This window comes from Delphinus delphis, chromosome 14 (genome assembly GCF_949987515.2).
Source record: "Delphinus delphis chromosome 14, mDelDel1.2, whole genome shotgun sequence".
Lineage (NCBI taxonomy): Eukaryota > Metazoa > Chordata > Mammalia > Artiodactyla > Delphinidae > Delphinus > Delphinus delphis.
Window position 1 is genome coordinate 41,327,116 of NC_082696.1, and position 21,257 is coordinate 41,348,372.

Here is a 21,257-nt window from a genome sequence, read left to right on the forward strand (position 1 = left end):
AATTTCCACAAAGAGGAACTTGACATAATTCTATGAGTCTGTATCATATGTATTCTACAAGACAGCCAGCCTGGTCTCTTCAAAAATGTCAATGTTCAGATTAAAGGAGACTGAAGACTCAGTACAGTGTGGGATCCTTGATTGGATCTGCACTGATAGAGAAAAGCTGCTATAAATTTTATTATTGGAATAATTTGGTAAACCTGAATATAGTCTGTATATTAGTTAATATTCCATTAGGCTGAACTTCTTGGGTATAATAGTGCTATTGTCTTTGATCTTAGGAAATATATACTAAAGTATTTAGGGGTGACAAGTACCTGGAACTTATCTTCAGATGGTTCAGAAAAAAGTGTGTGTGTGTGTGTGTGTGTGCGCGCGCGCGCATGCGTGCGCGCGTGCACGCATGCACATGCTTAGTGCTGTATGAGTTTGGGATTTTTTTCTTTCAGATACTTATTTTACACTAAATGATGTTCTATGGGTTTTGCTTCTTGTTTTTTTTCTTCAGGATGAATGGTCATTTGTGACCTCATTTTATTTTTTTCCTTTTTTCCACCTCATTTTGCTAGCATGGAGCTGCTTGAGGCTAGTTCTTGAATTCAGTTCTGTAAACTTTTCTTACATTGCAATGATTAATCCTATAACCTAGGTAGCATAAATATATGCTATTATTGATCATCAGTAGAATAGTGAAATATGGATGGATTTGTGCAATTTCATCACCTCTAAAACACATTTTAAATGCATTTGATTAACATGCCTTAAGGATGCTAATAATAGGTTCCAAAAAGTGAACCATTTTATAGAAACATTAGATTCTCTAAGTTAGCTACTTAGAGCTCATCAGTTATATTTAATAATTTGTGAAACATTTACTTGTAAAGCTGGTCTGGGAGTGCCATTGAATGTAAATTGAGGTGCAGAGTTCTCTGGTCTGTGTTATTGCTCTAGAACAGATAGAACAGACCCTATATGGCAGAGGTCAATAACCCACTGTTTTTGAGAAGTTTGAGAGACTCTTTTCAATATTCTTTAACTTTGGTGGCTTAAGGACCAAGTAACCTTTTGCTAATTGTATCTGAGTGCTTAATAATAAAAACAGAATTATAGAAACATATTCTTCCTGTGTTTAGGGCTGCTTTTTTAAAAATATTTATTTATTTGGTCACGCCAGGTCTTAGTTGCAGCTCATGGTCTCCTTAGTTGTGGCTCATGGTCTCCTTAGTTGTGGCATGCGAACTGTTAGTTGTGGCATGTGTGATCTAGTTCCCTGACCAGGGAATGAATCCCGAGCCCCTTACATTGGGAGCGCAGAGTCTTAACCACTGCGCCACCAGGGAAGTTCTTCCTTTGTTTAAAATGTATGAGATCTGTTTTTTTAATCGAAGTATAACTGACCTACAACACTGCATTAGTTCCAGGTGCACAATATAGTGATTCGGTATTTCTATGTTACAAAATGATGTCTGTTACCATCTGACATAATACAAAGTTATTACAATATTTTCTATATTCCCCATGATGTACATTTCATGCCCACGACTTGTTTATTTTGTAACTGGGAGTTTGTACCTCTTAACCTCCCTTACCTATTTCACTCACCCCACCCCCACCCCCGGCCCTGCCCCACCCTGCAACCACTTGCTTGTTCTCTGTATCTGTGAGTCTGTTTCTGTTTTGTTATTTGTTCTTTGTTTTGTTTTTTTAGATTCTACATGTGTGAAATGATATGGTATTTGTCTTTGTCTGGTTTATTTCATTTAGTATGATACTCTTTAGGTCCATCCATGTTGTCTCAAATGGCAAGATTTCATTTTGTAAATAAGTTTCAAATGAACTTATTTACAAAACAGAAACACAGACTTAGAGAACGAACTTATGGTTACCAGGGGGAAAATGCGGGAGGGGAGGGATAGATTGGGAGTTTGGGATTGACATGTACACAGTATTATATTTAAAATAGATAACCAACAAGGCGCTACTGTATAGCACAAGGAACTTGGCTCAATATTCTGTAATAACATAAATGGGAAAAGAATTTGAAAAGGAATGGATACTTGTATGGGTATAACTGAATCACTTTGCTGTGCACCTGTAACTAACACATCATTGTTAACTATACTCCAATATAAAATAAAATTGTTTTTAATTTCATTTTTTAGGGCTGAGTGGATGGGTATGTGGGTGTACCACATCTTCTTTATCCAGTCACGTATTGATGGGCGCTTAGGTGGCATCTTGGCTGTTGTAAACAATGCTGCAGTGAACATAGGGGTGCATATATCTTTTTGAATCAGTGTTTTTGTTTTCTTTGGAAAAATACCCAGAAATAGAATCGCTGCATTGCATGGTAGTTCAATTTTTAATTCTTTGAGGAACCTTCTTACTGCTTTCACTGTGCGTCGGTACATAGTGACTGCACCAATCTGCATTTCCACCAACAGTGTGCAAGGGTTCCTTTTTCTTCACATTCTCATCAGCACTTGTTATTTGTTGTCTTTTTGGTAATAGCCATTCTGACAGGTGTTAGGTAATATCTCACTGCGGTTTTGATTTGCCTTTTCCTGATGATTAGTGATGTTGAGTATCTTCTCTATGTCTCTTGGCCATCTGTATGTCTTCTTTGGAAAAATGTCCATTCAAGTCTTCTTTCCATTTTTTAATCGGGTTGTTTGTTTGATGTTGAGTTGTATGAGTTATTTGTACATTTTGAATATTAACCCCTTATCAGATAGATCGTTTGCAAATATCTTCTCCCGTTCAGTAGTCTGCCTTTTTGTTTGGTTGAGTTTCCTTCACTGTGCAAAAAGCTTTTAAGTTTGATGTAGTCCCATTTGTTTGTTTTCATTTTTATTTCCTTTGGCTGAGGAGACTATCCAAAAAGAATATTGTTAAAACTGATCTCAAAAAGCATACTAACTTGGGGCTTCCCTGGTGGTGCAGTGGCTGAGAGTCCGCCTGCCGGTGCAGGGGACACGGGTTCGTGCACCGGTCTGGGAAGATCCCACATGCCGTGGAGTGGCTGGGCCCGTGAGCCATGGCCGCTGAGCCTGCGCGTCCGGAGCCAGTGCTCCGCGACGGGAGAGGCCACAACAGTGAGAGGCCCGTGTACCGCAAAAAGGAAAAAAAAAAAAAAAAGCACACTAACTACATTTTATTCTAGGAGTTTTGTGATTGGTTTCACATCTTACATTTAAGTCTTACATCCACTTGGAGTTTATTTTTGTATATGGTGTGAGAAAGTAGTCCAGTTTGATTATTTATTTTTGCATGTAGCTGTCCAGTTTTCCCAACACCATTTATTGAAGAGGCTGTTTTCCATTATATATTGTTTATCATAGATTAATTGTACCAGAACTTTAAAAAAAATTGTCGAATCTGAGATTGCTCCTTTTTGCTCTGTTAAGTAGTCTTGTGCCTCATGTAGTACTTATATACTCTGAGGGTGAGTTTTTCTCTCTCTCTCTTCTGTTGGTCTGTCTGACTGTCTCTGGCATTGATCAGAAAAGGAAAGTGAACAAATACCCAGAATTTTCGAATAAGCAAGAGATAGAGGAAAACATCACCCTGAGGAGCAGTGATGACAGGGTCTGCTCATGGTTGCTAAGTGGTTGAGTCTGTCGTGAGACAGACATACTGGGAAGACTGACTGAAGCTGGCCTCACCAAGGTGAAGAGCATCATCCGTGGCCAGTGGAGAGAAGCTGCTGATGGCTTCTGCACTCTAAGAGTGTGATCTCATCTCCCTGTTACGGAGGAGCATGCAGCAGTCAGACGGGAGCTGCCCGTCTTCCCTCTCCACCTCTTTAACCTTGCTCTCTCGGGAGGAGTTTTTCCCTACTGTCAGTCAGTGCCAGTCTCTGCCTGTGTCAGGCAATCCTAGCCTCAGACTTTCTCCATGACTTTGGTGCAACAATTAGCCCTTCCCTAGGATACATTTTCAATTCCTCTTTAAAAAAAAAAACAAAACAACTCTCCCTGGAATGGACGCTGCTGCCCCCTAAGCCATCATCCTAGTTGTCCCTATGTATTTCCTTCCTTTGACCGACTATTTCTTGGAGTTTTTTTTTCTGCTATCTGAGCGCCTCCATTTACTCAGTATCCACTTGTCCACTCGCTCTGCCCTTACCACTCTACTGAATGTGCTCCCTCAAAGATTATTTCTGAGATTGTGAATGCAGGGGCTTTAAGTGTTCCTTTTTCTTGACTTTTGTGCAGCTTTTGACAAGACGCCCTGCCTGTCCCTCACACCGTGGACTGTGATTCCCTGCTTCCACTCTTGCTCATCTCTCTCAGCACGTGGCCTCTGTCTGTGGGTCCTCATCCTCCTCCCGCCGCGGAAACCCACCCAAGGCCTGGTCCTCGGTCTTCTTCATTCTTCCTCAGTAGCTTCTCCCTCTTGATCTTGTCCAGCTCAGCAGCTATGAGTGTCTCTGCAGTGTGGACCATGTCCACTTTTCTAGCTCCAGAGCCCATCTTTCCTTTCACAGAGTCCTGTGCTCACCCATCGGTGTGTCTGTCGCTCATACCGTTCCTTCAGCCTGTAATTCCATCTCTATAGCCTTCCCCTTAACGTTTTGACTAAAAGAGATTCTGGTTAAAATATCCTGTGATAAACCATAATGGAAAAGAATATGAAAAAGAATATATGTATAACTGAATCACTTTGCTATACAGCAGAAATTAACACAGCATTGTAAATCAACTATACATCGGTAAAATTTTTTTAAAAAAGAGATTCTGGTTAAGATAAAGAAGCATTTTACTCAGAATAAGGGAAAACTCATACATTACCATCCTCACTCCCACCCCAGCAAAGACTCATTTTGTATTTCTCCTCCTTTGTAAGACTTATCAATATTTCACTTTGACAAATTGAGTAAATATTTCTTTAAGGCTAGTCTCCACTAAGCTGCAAGAGAATAGACACCACACATATGCATCCAGTTCACCGTTGTGCCGATTGTAGGTCTTGGCACATAGCAGGTGTGCAGTAAATTTTTGTTGATGGGAAGAATGAATGAAGTAGGAATTGACCATTAAAGATTTGCTAGTAAGCTATCAAACTTTATCTAGGTAATTAGATTTTTTTTACATTTCCAAAATACATGTTCTTTTTTATAAGTGTAATGATTAATGTTCAGTATTCTTGAAAAAGTTTAAGGATGATTTTTATAAATCAGTTTTATTTCAGTCAGTGATTTTTAAGGAAATTTGAAGGGTATCTGTTGGAATTAACGTTCCTTTAACTTTCTGTTTTCATTTTCATTGTCATGTTTTTCTACAGCTAAGGCATTTCGAGTATTGATTCATTCTTTTAGCACTGTTAATGTTAGTCTTTGAAAATCGTTTATTGTTTTCTGATTATAGTAGTAACATGCATTCATTACAGAAGGCTTAGAAATACTGAATATCCTCAGTTAAAATTTGGTTAATTTCTTAATACACCTTTAAATATGCATCTGCACACACATGCACATTCATTGTTTTCTCTGTATGCGATTGGATCTTATTGTATATAGTAGCATGTGTATTTGCCTTATACTACAAGCTTTTTCTTTGAAATATCCTCCTAAATGAGATGTGCTTTTTAATGGTTTCATGGTTTTACATTATGGGAATGTACCATCATTTATTCAACGATTCCCTTACCTTAGCAGGGTTAAACCTGTTGGTATAATATGCAACAATTGAGGTCCACTTAAAATATTTTAAGCTAATATAACATACTTATCAATGAACATGCTTTATTACTAATGAGTTAGCTTTTAGTGGGAACATTTATATTGCCAGTGTATTTGCTCTGTCGACCATAGCAGAATACTGTAGAACTTCTTGCTGTGTCCTCACATGGCGGAGACAGAGAGAGGAAGCAAGAGCTCTGGTGTCTCTTCTTATAAAGGCACTAAGTCCTATCATGAGGACCCCATTCTCATGACCTGTCTAAGCTTAATTACCTCCTGTTATCTCCATATAACATCATGTTGGGGGTTAGGGCTTCAGCATATGAAGTTTGTGGGGTTGGGGGGAGACACAGTTCAGTTCATAGCAGTCAACAGTGAGAACTATTTCAGACACTTTTGTTTTTACCTAAGTAGCATTTTTAAAATTAGGATCTAGAATTGTTCTCACTTTATCTGTGGGTAAGAGTACCTGAAAATCTTCATAGAAAAAATTAAAATTACTCACAATTGCTTACTCATCATGGGTTATATAGTTAACTTATGCATCACTGGCATAAAATGGAACTGTGAAATTGCATGAAATTGCTGAAATGATTGTACTGTCCCATTCCATGAATGTTCATAGTTCCAGAAAAATTGCGAATGGCTCTTAATGTCTTTTAAAATAGTTTATGAAAAGAGACGTTAGAGAATTTCCTTTTCTATGTGGAAAATCATAGCCAAGTTTTTGGATGATTATGATCAGTTACTGAAGTTTCTTTTAAAATTAGTCTCGTTCTCTCCATAAATAAATGATACAACTAACAAGGAAGGCTTAGTATCTTATAGTGCTTTATATTTTTAACAATATTTATATAACATCATTTTAAAATGTCAATGATAAGTTGATCTTATAACAGTGTCACTAGGATAGAATAAATACAATCTCCATTTAATATTGAGAAACTTGAAGCTTGGAGAAATTATTTTACCTAGGGTCAAAAATTCAGTTTGGGTCCATTCTGTTACTTCAAGTCATATATCTTCTATGTGTTCAAAGAACATAGAACCATCTATATTACCTTTGTCTGAGAAATAATAATTAATCAGAGAAAGATGCTAACAAATGGTTACCTTTGTAATTATGTAGAAAAGTGAATAGCTAGAAGATACTTTGTATAGTTAAGGTACTTGAAAATTCATATATAGCATTCTCATTTAAAAATAATATAATTAGTGGTATATTTTATATGGTCATTTCTAAGAGCACTGCTAATTTGTTATTGTCCTTGCCATCTTTTTATTGTTCCTTTTTTAAGGTTTTAGAAATTTATTTTAACGTTGCTTTCCTGGAAGATACAAATATACGGTCAGCATGATACTGTATTTATTTTATGTAATATACTTTCAGAATCACATAATTGGTGTTGTCAGTGTATGAGTTGTAGTGGTACAAAGCCTAGACTGTTTAGTAGAGAGTTAACAAAGCTAGTGCAAAATCACTTTTTTATTTTTGGCTGCCAGTTTTGGCTGGTAAGATAGCTATGTATAGGTTAGGACAGGAGTTGGTAATAAGGTCTTTTCCACAACTCAACTCTGCTGTTGTAGTGGGAAAGCATCTGTAGGCAATACATAAAGGAATGGACCTAGCTGTGCTCCAATAAAACTTTATTTACAAAGACAAGCAGCAGCCATATTTGGCCTGTAGGCTCTAGTTTGCTGATCCCTGGATTAGAATATATAATGAAATAGAACTTCTCACCATAATATTTCCCTATTATTTATCAGATGTTTTGTTTACTTAAATTCTGTTTTAATTTAATGCTTTAATTCGTAACCTTGATCCCCTTTAATTTCACCTTTTTATTCACATTTTTGTGTGCTCCTGAGCTTCTGTACCTTCAGCTACTTTTCTAGGCTAACATCATCACACAGCTTTCCAGCCTTGTCAGGACACCCCAAATTAAACCAATCTAACATTTGCTGAGTTTCAGGAATGAGTGGTGGTAAGGAAATGGTGATGTTGGATATAAAGAAAAGATAGAATCCCATGGATGTAGGTGGCTTTGGAAGGCTTATTAAAAGAGGCAGAACTTGAGCTGACTCTTGAAGACTGAGGGAAATTAAATTAGAAAAAAGAGAAGAGTATTTCAATAAATAGTTGGCAAGGGGAGGCTCACATGTTGCTTCCCTCTCCCTTTTCATCACCAGTTATACAGAATCCCACCATGGACTGGTCCTTTTCATGATCATTTCCTGGAGCAAAGTGCTAACAGCGTGACTTATTTTCTTTGGGGATCCCATCTCTTGGGATTATCTCTTTTCCTTCCACGTGCTTATTAGTAAGATGAAGAGGGAATGCATGCAGACATGCTCTGGGAAGGTCTGCAACCTGTGGGCTCGACCAGCTCTGTTCCAGGCACTCTGGCAAATGGACTTCTCTCCAGCTGGTTGGTGTCTTTTTCCGTAGTGCCCCTTCCAGTCTTTTCTGGTGTCAGTGTGGTAGACAGGTATGACCCTGAGGGAATGGAACAGGAAGCCACCCAACTTTCTTGGTTTACAGGCTACCTTTAAGATTAAAAGTGTAAATAAAAGGAGTCCTCCATGGGGATGTGTGTTAGCCCATTTAGGGACATAACGTGGAATTTGGAATTAGGTTTATTAAAAAAGAGAGAGACACCGTGAATAAGTATTTATTTTCCTCTGTGCACATGTTTTCCTGTGGCCCTTGTAGGAGAAGGGTAGTTGTGGCAAGACAGGTAGAATCTTGCCATCTCTCAACCTTTTTTCTTTTGGTATGACCACATCTCAGTCACGCTGAAGAAAATAGATACAGCAGACCTAGCTGAGTGTATGGACAGGGGACTGGGTGTGGAAGACAAAGCCCTGTATGGAGGGAGTGAAGCCCCTGCAGCGGGGTAGCTCCAGTGTGTATTCTGCCTTCTGCCAGTGTAGCTGCAGGCTTAGCAGGCGACAGCCTAGATTTAGCAGCAGGATTTGGAGTCACCAGGATCTGTGGAGAGCCAGGTAGTTTGTCTCAGTTGCCTTAGTCTGCATAAACAAGTTCTCTACAAAAAGGGCAACACTTCCTCATCTTAATTGCAAAAGTATTTGGTGCTGGGACTTCCCTGGTGGCGTGGTGGTTGGGAATCCGCCTGCCAATTGAGGGGACGCGGGTTCAGGCCCTGGTCCGGGAAGATCCCACATGCCGGGGAGCAGCTAAGCCCGTGTGCCACAACTACTGAGCCTGCGCTCTAGAGCCTGTGAGCCACAACTACTGAGCTTGTGCTCTGCAACAAGAGAAGCCCCCGCTCTCCACAACTAGAGAAAGCCCATGTGCAGCAATGAAGACCCAACACAACGATAGATAGATAGATAGGTAGTATTTGGTGCTGGACTTCATTTCTGAAGCCAAAGTAAGATCATATTAAAATAAGCGAAGTTCCAGGACGCTGATTTTTAGCCTCTGGATTTTTGCTGGAGTGTATAATATTTACTTTTTTTTACTTCAGAAGAAAGTAGGCACATCTCTAAGCCTTAAGTAACAGTTGTGAATATTACTGTTGGACCGTGGGGCTATGTGGAGGACATCAAGGAACATATGAGAGTGGGAGTGTTACTATAAAAGGAGTATGTTGTCGTTGGAATTAAGGTGGAGAAATCTCAATGGAATCATTAAAACCCAAGGACAAAAATGAAAATAAAGACCTGTACTCAGAACACTCTGGCTCTAGGAATCTGGCTTGCTTGGAGGCGGAGGGAAAATTAGGCAATGAGTAAAACTACAACATTTGATAGGTGAGCACAAAAGTACTAATTGGATTTTGTAAGGAGACCACTTGGGAGTGAAAAGGATCAGCTCTAAAAACAGACCATAATGGAATTAGAAAAGGAAATTTCTAAATTTAAAATATACCAGACTTTAGGCAGTTGAAAGAGGCCTTTGGGAAGACGTAGGGCCTAGAACTTCCACTCATGCAAAGCCTCCTTCATCTGTAGGCCTCCAGTGCAGGGCAGAGACTTACCATGAGGCTTTTCTCCTGATCCCACCACAGTCCCCAGGAAGCTAGACTGGGCCGTAGGAAAACTCCATTCTCATAGACCAGGTAGCCTCCTTTGTCTCTTTCCTCCTCACTGTTTCATTTCTAGGAAAACATTCTTAATTTTGAATGCTTTAAAAACCTACTCAAAAAGTCTTCAAGTACAGATTTTAAGATTGGGCTATGTAAATTTGCTAAATAAATCTATGAGTACAAAAACAGTGCATGAAGTTTTAGTATTTAATATTTACCATAGCCAATATTATCTGCATAGAAAAAAATGTCAATCCAAATGAAAGAATTAACTTCAATTAGAAAATAACATGGTTTACTGAATTCTTCTCCCTTTTTCTTTAAAACCATGCAGGTAATATATGCTTTGAACACTAAAAATGATGAGCACGAATCTGCAATTCAAGCCCTCAAAGATGCTCATGAAGAAGAAATCCAACAAATTCTTGCAGAAACAAGAGAAAAAATATTGCAGTATAAAAGCAGAGTATCAGAGGAGTTAGACCTTAAGAGAAAGATTCAAGTTTTAGAAGCATCATTAGAAGATCACATAAAAATGAAGCAGCAGGCTTTGACAGAATTTGAGGCTTATAAGCACAGAGTTGAGGACATGCAACTTTGTGCAGAAGCCCAGCATGTCCAACGCATAGTAACCATGTCTAGAGAGGTTGAAGAGATCAGAAGGAAATTTGAGGAAAGATTACGGAGTTTTGGACAAGTCCAAGTACAGTTTGAAAAAGACAAACGGTTGGCATTGGAAGATTTGCGAACTGCTCACAGACGGGAGATCCAAGAGCTGCTGAAGTCACAGCAGGATCACAGTGCCTCAGTTAGTAAAGGACAGGAGAAAGCGGAGGAGCTGCACAGAGTGGAGGTGGAGGCCTTAAACAAGACACTGGAGGAGCTAAGGCTCGAGCGGAAAAAGCTAATTGAGGATTATGAAGGCAAGTTGCGTAAAGCTCAGTCCTTTTATGAACATGAGCTGGATACTTTGAAAAGGTCACAGCTTTTTACAGCAGAAAGCCTCCAGGCTAGCAAAGAAAAGGAGGCAGATCTTAGAAAAGAATTTCAGGGACAAGAAGCAATTTTACGAAAAACCATAGGAAAATTAAAGACAGAGTTACAGATGGTACAGGATGAAGCTGGAAGTCTTCATGACAAATGCCAGAAGCTTCAGATAGCACTTGTTACAGCAGAGAACAGTGTTCAGGTGAGTAAAGAATATTACATTCAACACATGGATTTTTTTTTCCACTTTTTTTCTTTTTGATTAGACCACTTTAACTTTTTTTTTTCCATTTTGCTTTTTTTCTACTTTTCTTTTGTGACAAAATCAGTGAAAAGGTAATCTTTATTACCCTGTAGTGTTATTTCCTACAACAATTTCGGATATGAAAGGCCCAAAAAGATAAGCTTGAAACCTTATTGATTGTTTATGAAAGGATTTTTTAATAACATGTTAATATTTTCCCAGTGATTTGGGAAGTTTAAAATATTGGTCTTTAATTATGTTTTTTTCCTTTTCCTCCATTAATGATGGGGTCTGCACATCAGTTGATGTCCAGACACTGAACAAAAAATTAAGATTGCTTTATAAATAGGGGTATGGCACAAGTCTAAAAAAAAAAGCCAAAAAGTCTCTCTGGCAAGTCTCTTTGTTTCTTGGCATAGAAAATTTCATAGGTATGTTTTCATAGGTATGTTTAATATCTGCGCAGCATTTAAATATATTAGAAAGGGTCGAATAGCCTTTCATGATTGGGTCATATGACTTATGAAGATAACAAGTTATGTGTCACTGATACAGATTCAAAACTAGGTATTGTTAAGTGTGACTTTTGAATAAGAGAAAGTTGCTGGTCGTAGTTTAAATGAATTTTTTAGCTTAGCATCATTCTTGCATATTAATAATGGCTATTTGATTTTTCTTAGGTTCTTCAAAAACAGCTTGATGATGCCAAGGAGGGAGAAATGGCCTTATTAAGCAGGCACAAGGAAGTGGAAAGTGAACTAGCAGCAGCCAGAGAACGTTTACAGCAGCAAGCTTCAGATCTTGTCCTCAAAGCTAGTATGTCTGACCGCAGTTCTTGGTGTATTCCTCAGCTAAAACCAACACTTAAATGTTAATGCGAGACAGATTAGCCTTTTCTTCTCATATTTTAAAATTATTTAGATTCTAAACATGTTAAAGGGTTCTGTTATCTTGTTAATCAATCATAAGATAAGCAAATGATAACTTACTTTTAGGAATATATTCCTATAAAAAAATTAAGAATTATAGGTTTTAGCACCAATAAGTCAGTCACTAAAAGAAAAACACTCTAAGAGGCTTTGTCCTTTAAAAACATGTCCTTTTAAAACATAAATATTTGAAAATACTTAAATTAGCGGAACTATATTTAAATTACAACAGCCTCATTTCATTTGGCTTATTAATGAGGATCATGTTACGTACTAAAGCTGGGTCGCCCGGCCTGACGTGGCTGACATGCTCGCTTCGAAGCCCTCCCTAGAGGAGGGGGGTGGCCTGTATCGATCTGGAGTGACATTTCGCTGGGGTGTTTGGTGAGCCAGGGGAGGCCCTTGAATGAGTTCTGGGAGGATGTCATGTGATTGACTGGCTCATTGGTGAATCCCAGATTGCCCTCCCCCTGAAGCAGAAGCTTTTCGACTTTAACGTGTATGAAAACCACCTGGACAGCTCGTGCGACCACAGACGCTAGGCCCCAGCCCCAGAGTTTCTGACGCAGTAGGGGTCTGGGGCGAGCTTCACTTGTGACCGGTGCTCCCAGGCGCTGCTGGTCCAGGGCGCTTTGAGAACCGCTGTCCTAACTCATATGCCTTCTGAGCATATTTTCTCATATTCACTTTCCATCTCTCTGTCTCTGTTCATACCACCCCCGCATACTTTTGTCTTTTTGCTGTTGTCATTTTAGGTTTTCATAGCCTTGCTGTCCTTCTCTGTCTCTTGCTCTGCCTCAGTTCTTTATCAGGTCTGTTGTCTACAACAAATTTAGTTTCAGCCAAACAGCTGCCTGCCGTCTTTCCTTGCTGCATACAGATTTCTTCTTCTTTATGTTAGAATTTGGAAAAAAAGAGATTAGAAAAGAATAAGTTACTCATTTTAGTGCCATCGTGCTACTCAGTGCATCTTCTCTTACTTTGCTTTACTCCCAGGACTTTTATATGTACCCTGAGGAGTTGTTTCTACCTCAACCTGTAGAGCTTGAAATCTTCAAAAATGATTGGAATGGTCCTAGGTGCAGGGAGCAACATCAGCGATGTGAAAATGGACTGCTTTCTAGTTTAAGTAATTCTACTTGGATAATAAGTATTCCCATGGTAAATATTTCTGTTGCATACAGTGAGGAAACCAAAGAACTATTTGTACATGCAGACCATTTACTTTACTTCCATATTAAGTACATTGTGTCATTAACTATAAACTGTTTTATACCACAATGTAACAGATTTTAAATTGGGGCTTTCTTTTGGGGGGGTAGGTCATATTGGAATGCTTCAAGCAACTCAAATGACCCAGGAGGTTACAATTAAAGATCTAGAATCAGAAAAATCAAGGGCCAATGAGAGATTATCTCAGCTTGAAGAAGAAAGAGCTTTTTTGCAAAGCAAAACCCAGAGTCTGAATGAAGAGCAGAAGCAGCAGATTTTGGAACTGGAGAAGGTAAAGAATGATGGAGAACTCCACCCCCCCCATGAAAGAAAAGAAAGAAAAGTTCAGTTTTCCTCTTTTTCATATTTTATTTAGAGTGTTTACTTCTATTTCATAGTAACAGTCTATGTCTTAACTCTAGGAATTTTTTGTTTTTATTTTGAGGAGAAAAGGTATTGATATAAAGCTGGGCTATCCCATATTGTGTATATGTTCAAAATATTGCTGATAACAATTTATAACGTAAGAACTTAGGACATTTCAACCTATTTCAAGCCAGAAGCTGAATGAACTCTTACTTCAGTGGGATGTACATTACGGTTAATCGTATTTATTTTTCTGTTGATGAAACGTATTATTGTGTATACACCTAGGAAATGTCTGTTAAACTGAAAAGGATGACCAAAATCAAGCCCTGAAAACTCATATACCAACATACTTAATTTCTAAATGAAATAAATAAGACATATGATGTGTAGAGTAATTGCTGAATATTTATTCCAGTTTTTCACATATCTACAATACCAGGTGAGGGTTTGGGACACTCTTCCTCCTTCTCTCAGCAGCCAAGTGTATTGAAAAGTGTCTGTTCTCCTCGCCCTGGTTCGCCTCCCACTCACTCCTTACCTCTTGTGGGCTGGTTTCTCCTGCCACCACTCCACAGGCTCGACATTGGCCTCAGCCTCCAGTGACGTCCTGGCTGCTGGACTGGGGGGATCTTGTCTTCCTGGGATACTGACTCCTCTGATTTACAGCATCTCTCTTTGGTTCTCTCACACTTTCCTCCTGTCTCCCAGGCCCTGCAGTCCCAGGCCCTGAGTCTGTGAGCTTCCCTCTTCTCTCTGTGGTCTTACCTTTTTTTTAAAAAAATTTTTATTTAATTTTTTATTTTTTAATTAAATTTTTATCTAATTTTTTTTAAAAAGTTTTTATTGGGGTATAGTTGATTTACAATGCTGTGTTAGTTTCAGGTGTACAACACAGTGAATCTGTTATACATATACATATATCAGTCTTTTTTAGAGTCTTTTCTGTGTCCTTACCTTTAATGTTCCTCCTGCATTCTCATCTCATTCCACAAGCTCATCCATTCCAGTAACATCCGCTGTCATGTGGTCAGTGATATCTCCCAAAGCCATTCGTCTAGGCCAGATCTTTTCCCTGAACTTGAGTCCTGTGTATCTAACTCCCACTAGATATCTGTTTCTCACAGATGTGTCAAATCAACCTGCCTAGAACTTTCTCCCCTCAAAATACTATATTTCCTTTACTCCTCTTTTCAACCAGTAGCACTATGGTCTGTCTAGTTCAGTAAATCAGAAACCTGGGAGTCATTCTGGATTACTTTTTCCTTAATCCCCGTATCGGTTCCCAAGTCATGTCAGCTCTGCACTCTCCTTACCTTCCGTCAGCTCACTAGCCTACTGCCAAGATGATTGTCTTTTTAAAAATGTCAGTCACTGAAGACATTCTGCCTGTGGACAGCAGCTTTAGCCCATGCCCAAGAGTTCCTGCCCACCCTTCCTGATGGCCTCTCTCTTCCTCAGCACCCCTCCCCTTCTTTCTCCTTCCTGCTTCTCTGGTTGAGCCCTGACTGGTACAGTTTTATAGGTAAAAGCTATGATCTATGATAAGGGGAACTTCATGTCTGAGCCGGGAAACAAAAAGACCTGGGGGTGATGTTGGTAAAAGAACCTTAGAAGTGTTGTATTCAAGTAGGGGCTCTGGTTTCTGGTGACCCCAAGTCAGGGAGAGCTAGCAGAGGGATTGGGATCCAGTTCTAGAACACTGCTCTGAGCCCTGAGCCCCCAGTACCCCCATCCCTGTAGGGGAGGCTTGAAGGGAAGAGCTGACACCCAGTCTGGCCCAGGCAAGAAAGAAGAAGCTGGGAGTTTCTGTTGCCTCTGTCTACACCTTCTGGCTTTGAAAGGAAAGAAAGTCCAGTGCCTTACATTCAAGAATCTTCCCTAGGGCTTTCCCCCCTCATTGGGCCTTGGGAATAATGATAATCTCTTTATTATGTAAAATAATTGCTAACAACTATAAAATATTTACAGTAGGCTGGGTATATTGCTAAACATTTGGGGGCACATTATCTCATCTTCAGCAACCCTGTAAAATAGGTTCTTCCTTATCGTTCCCATTTCACAGATGGAGAAACTGAGGCCTATAGACGTTATGCACGCATGGTACCCCCAGTCACATGGCTAATAAGTGGCAGAGCTGGAACTTGAACCCAGGTCTGTGAGACTCCAAAACCCATGTTCTCCACCTCTGCAGTGTGCTGCCTCCTATGACGTGAGGACCTTTTATTTCCACCTGGGTAGTTCTAGGGACCTGCAGACTGAGCCAGGCAGGCAGGTGCTGTAGAGGCCAGACAGCAGGATCGCTCTGCCCATCCAGGAGGAATTAATGATACAGAGGAGGTGTGTCTGTCTTCCGAGAGTCTTACAGAGCATCCAGGTCGGGGGGATCTGCTCCAGCCCCTAAAGAGATTTAAAACATCTTTCAACCTCATTTCCTTGAAGTTTTACTTTCTCATCTTCCTCTTTTGTAACACCATATAAGTTCTTCAAAGAGTAGCCTTCATCCAGTACCTCCATTTCCTCCTTACGGCCTGGCTTCCCCTCTCCTGCTCTGTTGTACTGGGTCCTAAGGCATCAGTGGGAACACAACCAGCACGCCCAAAAGCTGTACGCATTTTCTCAGCAGCACTCACAGCTCTTGGCCGCCCCCTGCCCACCCTTTGTCTCTGTGACGCTCTCCTCCTTCCCAATGGCTCATGTGCCTCCTTCACCGGCTCCTCTTCCTCCTTCTGCTTCCGAAATTCAGATACTTCCCAAAGTTCTTCCTGTCTTTGTTTCCTTTCTACTTCCTCCCCTTGACAAGTTGTCTTGGTTTGCTGGGGCTGCTATAACAAAACGCCACAGCCTGGGTGGCTTAAACAACAAACATTAAAAATAAGTAACTTGGGCTTCCCTGGTGGCGCAGTGGTTGAGAGTCCGCCTGCCGATGCAGGGGACGCGGGTTCGTGCCCCGGTCCAGGAAGATCCCACATGCCGCGGAGTGGCTGGGCCCATGAGCCATGGCTGCTGGGCCTGCACGTCTGGAGCCTGTGCTCCGCAACGGGAGAGGCCACAAGTGAGAGGCCCGCGTACTGCAAAAAAAAAAGTAAATAAAAATAAATAAGTAACTAAAAATTAAAAAAAAAAATTTTTTAAATGTCAGTTTCAGTGATTTCTCATTGCCATCAGAATAGAATCCAGAGGCCTTAGCATAAAAGACCCCTGGTCATCATTTGACCCTGCCTGCTTTGGAGCCTCATCCCTCTCCACTCCCAGCCTTGGATCCTGTGTTCTAGCCACACTGCTCAGCTGCATGGGTTTCCATCTCGCTAACTTCACCGCCTGGTAAACTGCTTCTCAGCTTTCAAAATGCTGGAAATGGTCATGAATGCAGGCTTTTGACATCAGATCTAGGTTTGAAATTTTCTCATCTCTTGTTTCCTGGTGGGCTTGTGAGAATTAAATGAGAGAATGTGTCATCATCAGCTCAGATGTTTTCTCTTCTGGAAAGCCTTCCCTGATCGATCAATCTCACTCTGTCTCTGTCTCTGTCTCTCTCTCTCTCTTTCTTTGTCTCTCACACACATCACATTGTTTCCCACCCCATCCAGATTAGGTTCCTTTCCTGTATACTCTCACAACATACGACGCATGCTCCTTTCAAAGAACTTAAAAAATTATACTGCCACACTCTTTTGACTTTTTTCATCATTAGACTGTTCATGCTTAAAAGGCATATAATTGGCACACAATAAAATTGTATTGAATACTATCATTTGAGTGGGTAAATTGGTAAGCCATTTTGTGTACAACTTTGACATATAGGAAGCCTTTTTCTCTTAAGCCTGCAGATGTGCTAACTCGCACTTGGTTCTAACCTAATAATAGTGTATTTTATCATTTGCTTTAAAATTACTCATTTTGCCTGTGCCAGCCTGTCATTTTCTGAGAACACCCAATGGTGTATTCTCATGTACCATATCTAAATCCTGTAGCACTCAGTTCATCCAAGTTTATTTACTGGGTATTCAAAATACTAATAGCAGTAATGAAAAAAGCAGATGCCAATTATTGATCTTTATTTTTGTTCAATTTTAGAAAGTAAATGAGGCAAAGAAAACTCAGCAAGAATATTATGAGATGGAGCTAAACAACCTGCAAAATAGACTGGAAGGAGAGGTGGCCCAGTTAAATGAGGCCCATTCTAAGACTTTGGAAGAATTAGCTTGGAAGCACCATATGGCAATTGAGGCTGTCCACAGTAATGCAATTAGGGATAAGAAAAAACTGCAAATGGTGAGTAAAAATTCAGCTAAGCATTGCATTGTAAATTGGTGGGCTTTCTATAATGATCTAGCTGCTGTCTTGTAATCACTCTGTAAATCTCGGTTCAAAGAGTAACATACATAAAAGTTTTTATAGGGGATGTAGTTTATTAAATTGATATGAGGCATTTCTACTTGGTGTAAGCCGTAATAGAAACACTTGCTTGATCTTGAGACAGCAACATTGGTGTCCTCCTCAGGAAGCCTCACTAGTTGAAGCACTTATTCTCCTGTAGACAGTTTCCTTCCCTGGGAAAACGATCTGTTTTGTTTTGGTTTTGCCCTCAAATAAGTAATCAGCTCGCTAATAGTAATACATGGCAGACAGTAATTATATAGTAGAGAAAGCAAGGGAGCTGACAGATTGGGGCCTTACACTGAGCTCTTTGCTTACTAGCTGCTTATTCTTGGGTCCCAAAAGCTATGCCTGAGGCTCTCTGCATTTGACAGACGAAGATAAGATCCATCTTGTGATATCCCTGTGAGGGTTAAGTGAGGCAAAATGTAAAAACCCAGACATGTCTGGGCATATAGTGATAAATAAGTGTTAGTATTTCTTACTGTGTGTGCCAGACACTGCCGGGATGTTTTACGTTTATTTTTTCATTTAATCCTTGTAACACTGCTTTTGGTTTCCTTGCTGTATCCATTTTACTGAAGAGGAGGTGGAGGCACAGAGGGGTTAAATACTTGCTCAAGCGCATGCAACTAGTAAGAATCAGTCAGACCTTGAATTCAGGTCTCAGGCATCAAACCCTGAGGCATTTAGCCACCACATTGTGTAGGCATGTATTAATGATGCTTGTTAGGTGTTTATATAATAGCACTTGACAGTTTACTGAAAGCTTTCTTGTATATTCCTTATTGTTTGTGTCTTGGAGATTAATGACATTTTTATTCTATGGGTGGTGAAATAGGTTTAATAAACCTAAATGATTTACTCAGAGCCACAAACCTAGTAAATAGAAGAGGTAGCATGTGAATTGAGATCTTCTGCCTCTATATTTCTTCCTTTTCTGACAACCAGTTGGAAAAAATAACACCTAAAGTTAATTAAAAATTCAAAATAAAACTTCCGTTTAGAATATGTCTATCTAAACATACTGTTATATGTTTATATAACTAAAGACAAAACTTGATGGTATGTTATTTCTCAAAGTTGTGGTTGTCCTTTTTTCTGTGCCAGCTCACTATTCCAGAACCAGTCAGTACAGCTTTAATTGATTAGTTAATTAATTAAGCGTGTGCGTGCTTACCGACTCTGGGTATATGTATCAAGTGTTCGAGGTTTTATAGTAAAGGATTTAGCAGTAACTGTGGCTTCAGTAATCTTTCCTGTAGCTATTTTTTGTTACTCTTTTTCATTTTCTACATTCTCTTTTCACCTTAACCTCCTCCTCTCTTACTGGAATATTTAAATTGCAGGTGCCTTTTGCCTCTCGTTATTCCTCTGTATTAAGTTCTAAGTGCTAGAATCAAGGCATCTTTCATCAATATAATTTTTACCTCATTACTACTCTTCTAATCATCACTTCACCCATTAAATTTCAATTTCTGAGCTACCTGAAAATCTACTTTCATCCATTTGCATTTCTTACAAACTTTCATTAAAGCATGGTTGCCACAAGGCAGATGACATGGATTTCCTGTATGTGAACATAGTCAAAACCTCTTAGGATAGCCTCATCTTTACCCTTGTCTTTTCTCAGAATAACTTATCACTTGCTGCTTCATTCCTTTCTTGCCCAGCTAGTTCATGTCTGAGCCTAAGCTAAAACCAGCCTCCTTCCAAATAGTCTTTCAACTATGTCAAATTATCTTTTAAAGAACATTTAGCTAAAAGTGACTTCACTATTCCTTATTACTTAGCTACCAAAAAGGATGTGAATATACAGAGAATCCATGCAGAAACGAGATAACATAGCAGGCCTGAAACTGCCATCCTTAGAAAACATGGTGCAAGGTTGGCCCTTGGCTGGTGTCTAGAACTTGAATTTCAGGAGGGTTCCCACCATTCCCTGATGAGAATGGCTCCCTGTGCCTAAATTGTTTATGCAAACAATATGGTTTATCCTGAACATGTACTTTCTTTCCTGGAGTCTCGAATTTTGGAACATGCTAAACTGGCCAGCCCCCAGTAAGAAACCTGGCACTAAGTCCCTCATGAGCTTTCTTTTTTCCCCCAAGTATGTTTATTTGGGAAATGAAGTTAATGATCATGAAACTAGATACCTAACCACCTTGGCTGAACTGACAAAGTTCTGTACCATTTTTATAGACACAAAAGTAATTTTACAAATCCATCCTAAGTGTAAGGATATCATTTAGGGTTAAGGTAAATTTATAAAATAATAATTATAATAATGTATTTGTTATATTTCTCATATTTAGTTATTTACCAATATCTGATTCTGTGAAAGTTTTCTTTTTTTCTTTTTAATTTTTATTGGAGCATAGTTACTTTAGAGTGTTGTGTTAGTTTCCTCATGAGCTTTCCTAGTGGACATTTCACATGTGTTGTCCCAGCTTGCAGGAGAGTTCTGTGTGAGAGGACTCTTAGAAGCTTGAGGCTGGCTTCCTGCAGACTTTGCCCCATGTGCCTTTTCTCTTTGCTGATTGTGCTTTGTATCCTTTTGCTGTAATACAAATAGCTGTGAGTACAACTAAATGCTGAGTGCTCTGAGACATCCCAGCAAATCATCAAACCTGGAGTTTGTCTTGGGGACACCCAACATAGAACCCTATTTATTACTGTTCTCACCTTACACTGTAGAAATACTGAACACCTGTAACATACCTTGTTCTTTGCTACCTCCATGGTTTTTGCACATGCTTTTTCTTCTGCCTAGAATGTTATATCTCCCTCTTGCTTCACCACCTTTTCTTACTGGTACACCCCAAACTATGCTTAGGAATTGCTTTCTCTGTGGAAGTTTCACACCAAGCCAGCACTTATCAGTTCCCTATTCATATACTCCAGTACTCCCCATTACATCTAATTTTAATCACATATACTTTAATGAGCCTATTAAGGGCAGGGACCATGTCTTTTTGCCTTTGTATCCCAAGTAGTTAGTAGCATGTCTGGCAAATAGTAGGTGTTCTTCAGTAAGTATCAATTTTAGTAGTATTGCTCTTTAGATACCTTAATTTCTTAGTTGTTAATCATTGACCACATTCCAGTGCTAGACCACTGAGTTCCAGAAGTGTTACTAAATTTTGTATTTTTATGTAAATATAAAAGAATTATGAACCCAAGAGATAGTTAGAATTTTTTCTCATCTCACCAAATTATCATTTATATCACACATTTCTTTTTTTTGACTTCAGGTTGATCTAGACTAGTCAGATATTCTTACCATTTAAAAAAATGACTTAACCACTGCATCATAAGTGATTCAGAATGATAGAGTCTAAGCCCCTAGGATTAAATAGATTCACTGTTAACTCTGATATTAATAATTAAGTATAAGACTA

General features: G+C 39.4%; 1 protein-coding gene across 1 annotated transcript in view; it reads left to right on the forward strand.

The window, feature by feature from the left end:
* Positions 1-21,257, forward strand: part of FAM184A (family with sequence similarity 184 member A) — a 153,062-nt gene that overhangs the window by 78,797 nt on the left and 53,008 nt on the right. The window contains exons 4-7 of the mRNA XM_060030033.1: positions 10,073-10,927; positions 11,650-11,785; positions 13,221-13,402; positions 17,554-17,751. Coding sequence (XP_059886016.1) covers positions 10,073-10,927; positions 11,650-11,785; positions 13,221-13,402; positions 17,554-17,751 — 1,371 coding nt within the window. The remainder of the gene's footprint in view (positions 1-10,072; positions 10,928-11,649; positions 11,786-13,220; positions 13,403-17,553; positions 17,752-21,257) is intronic.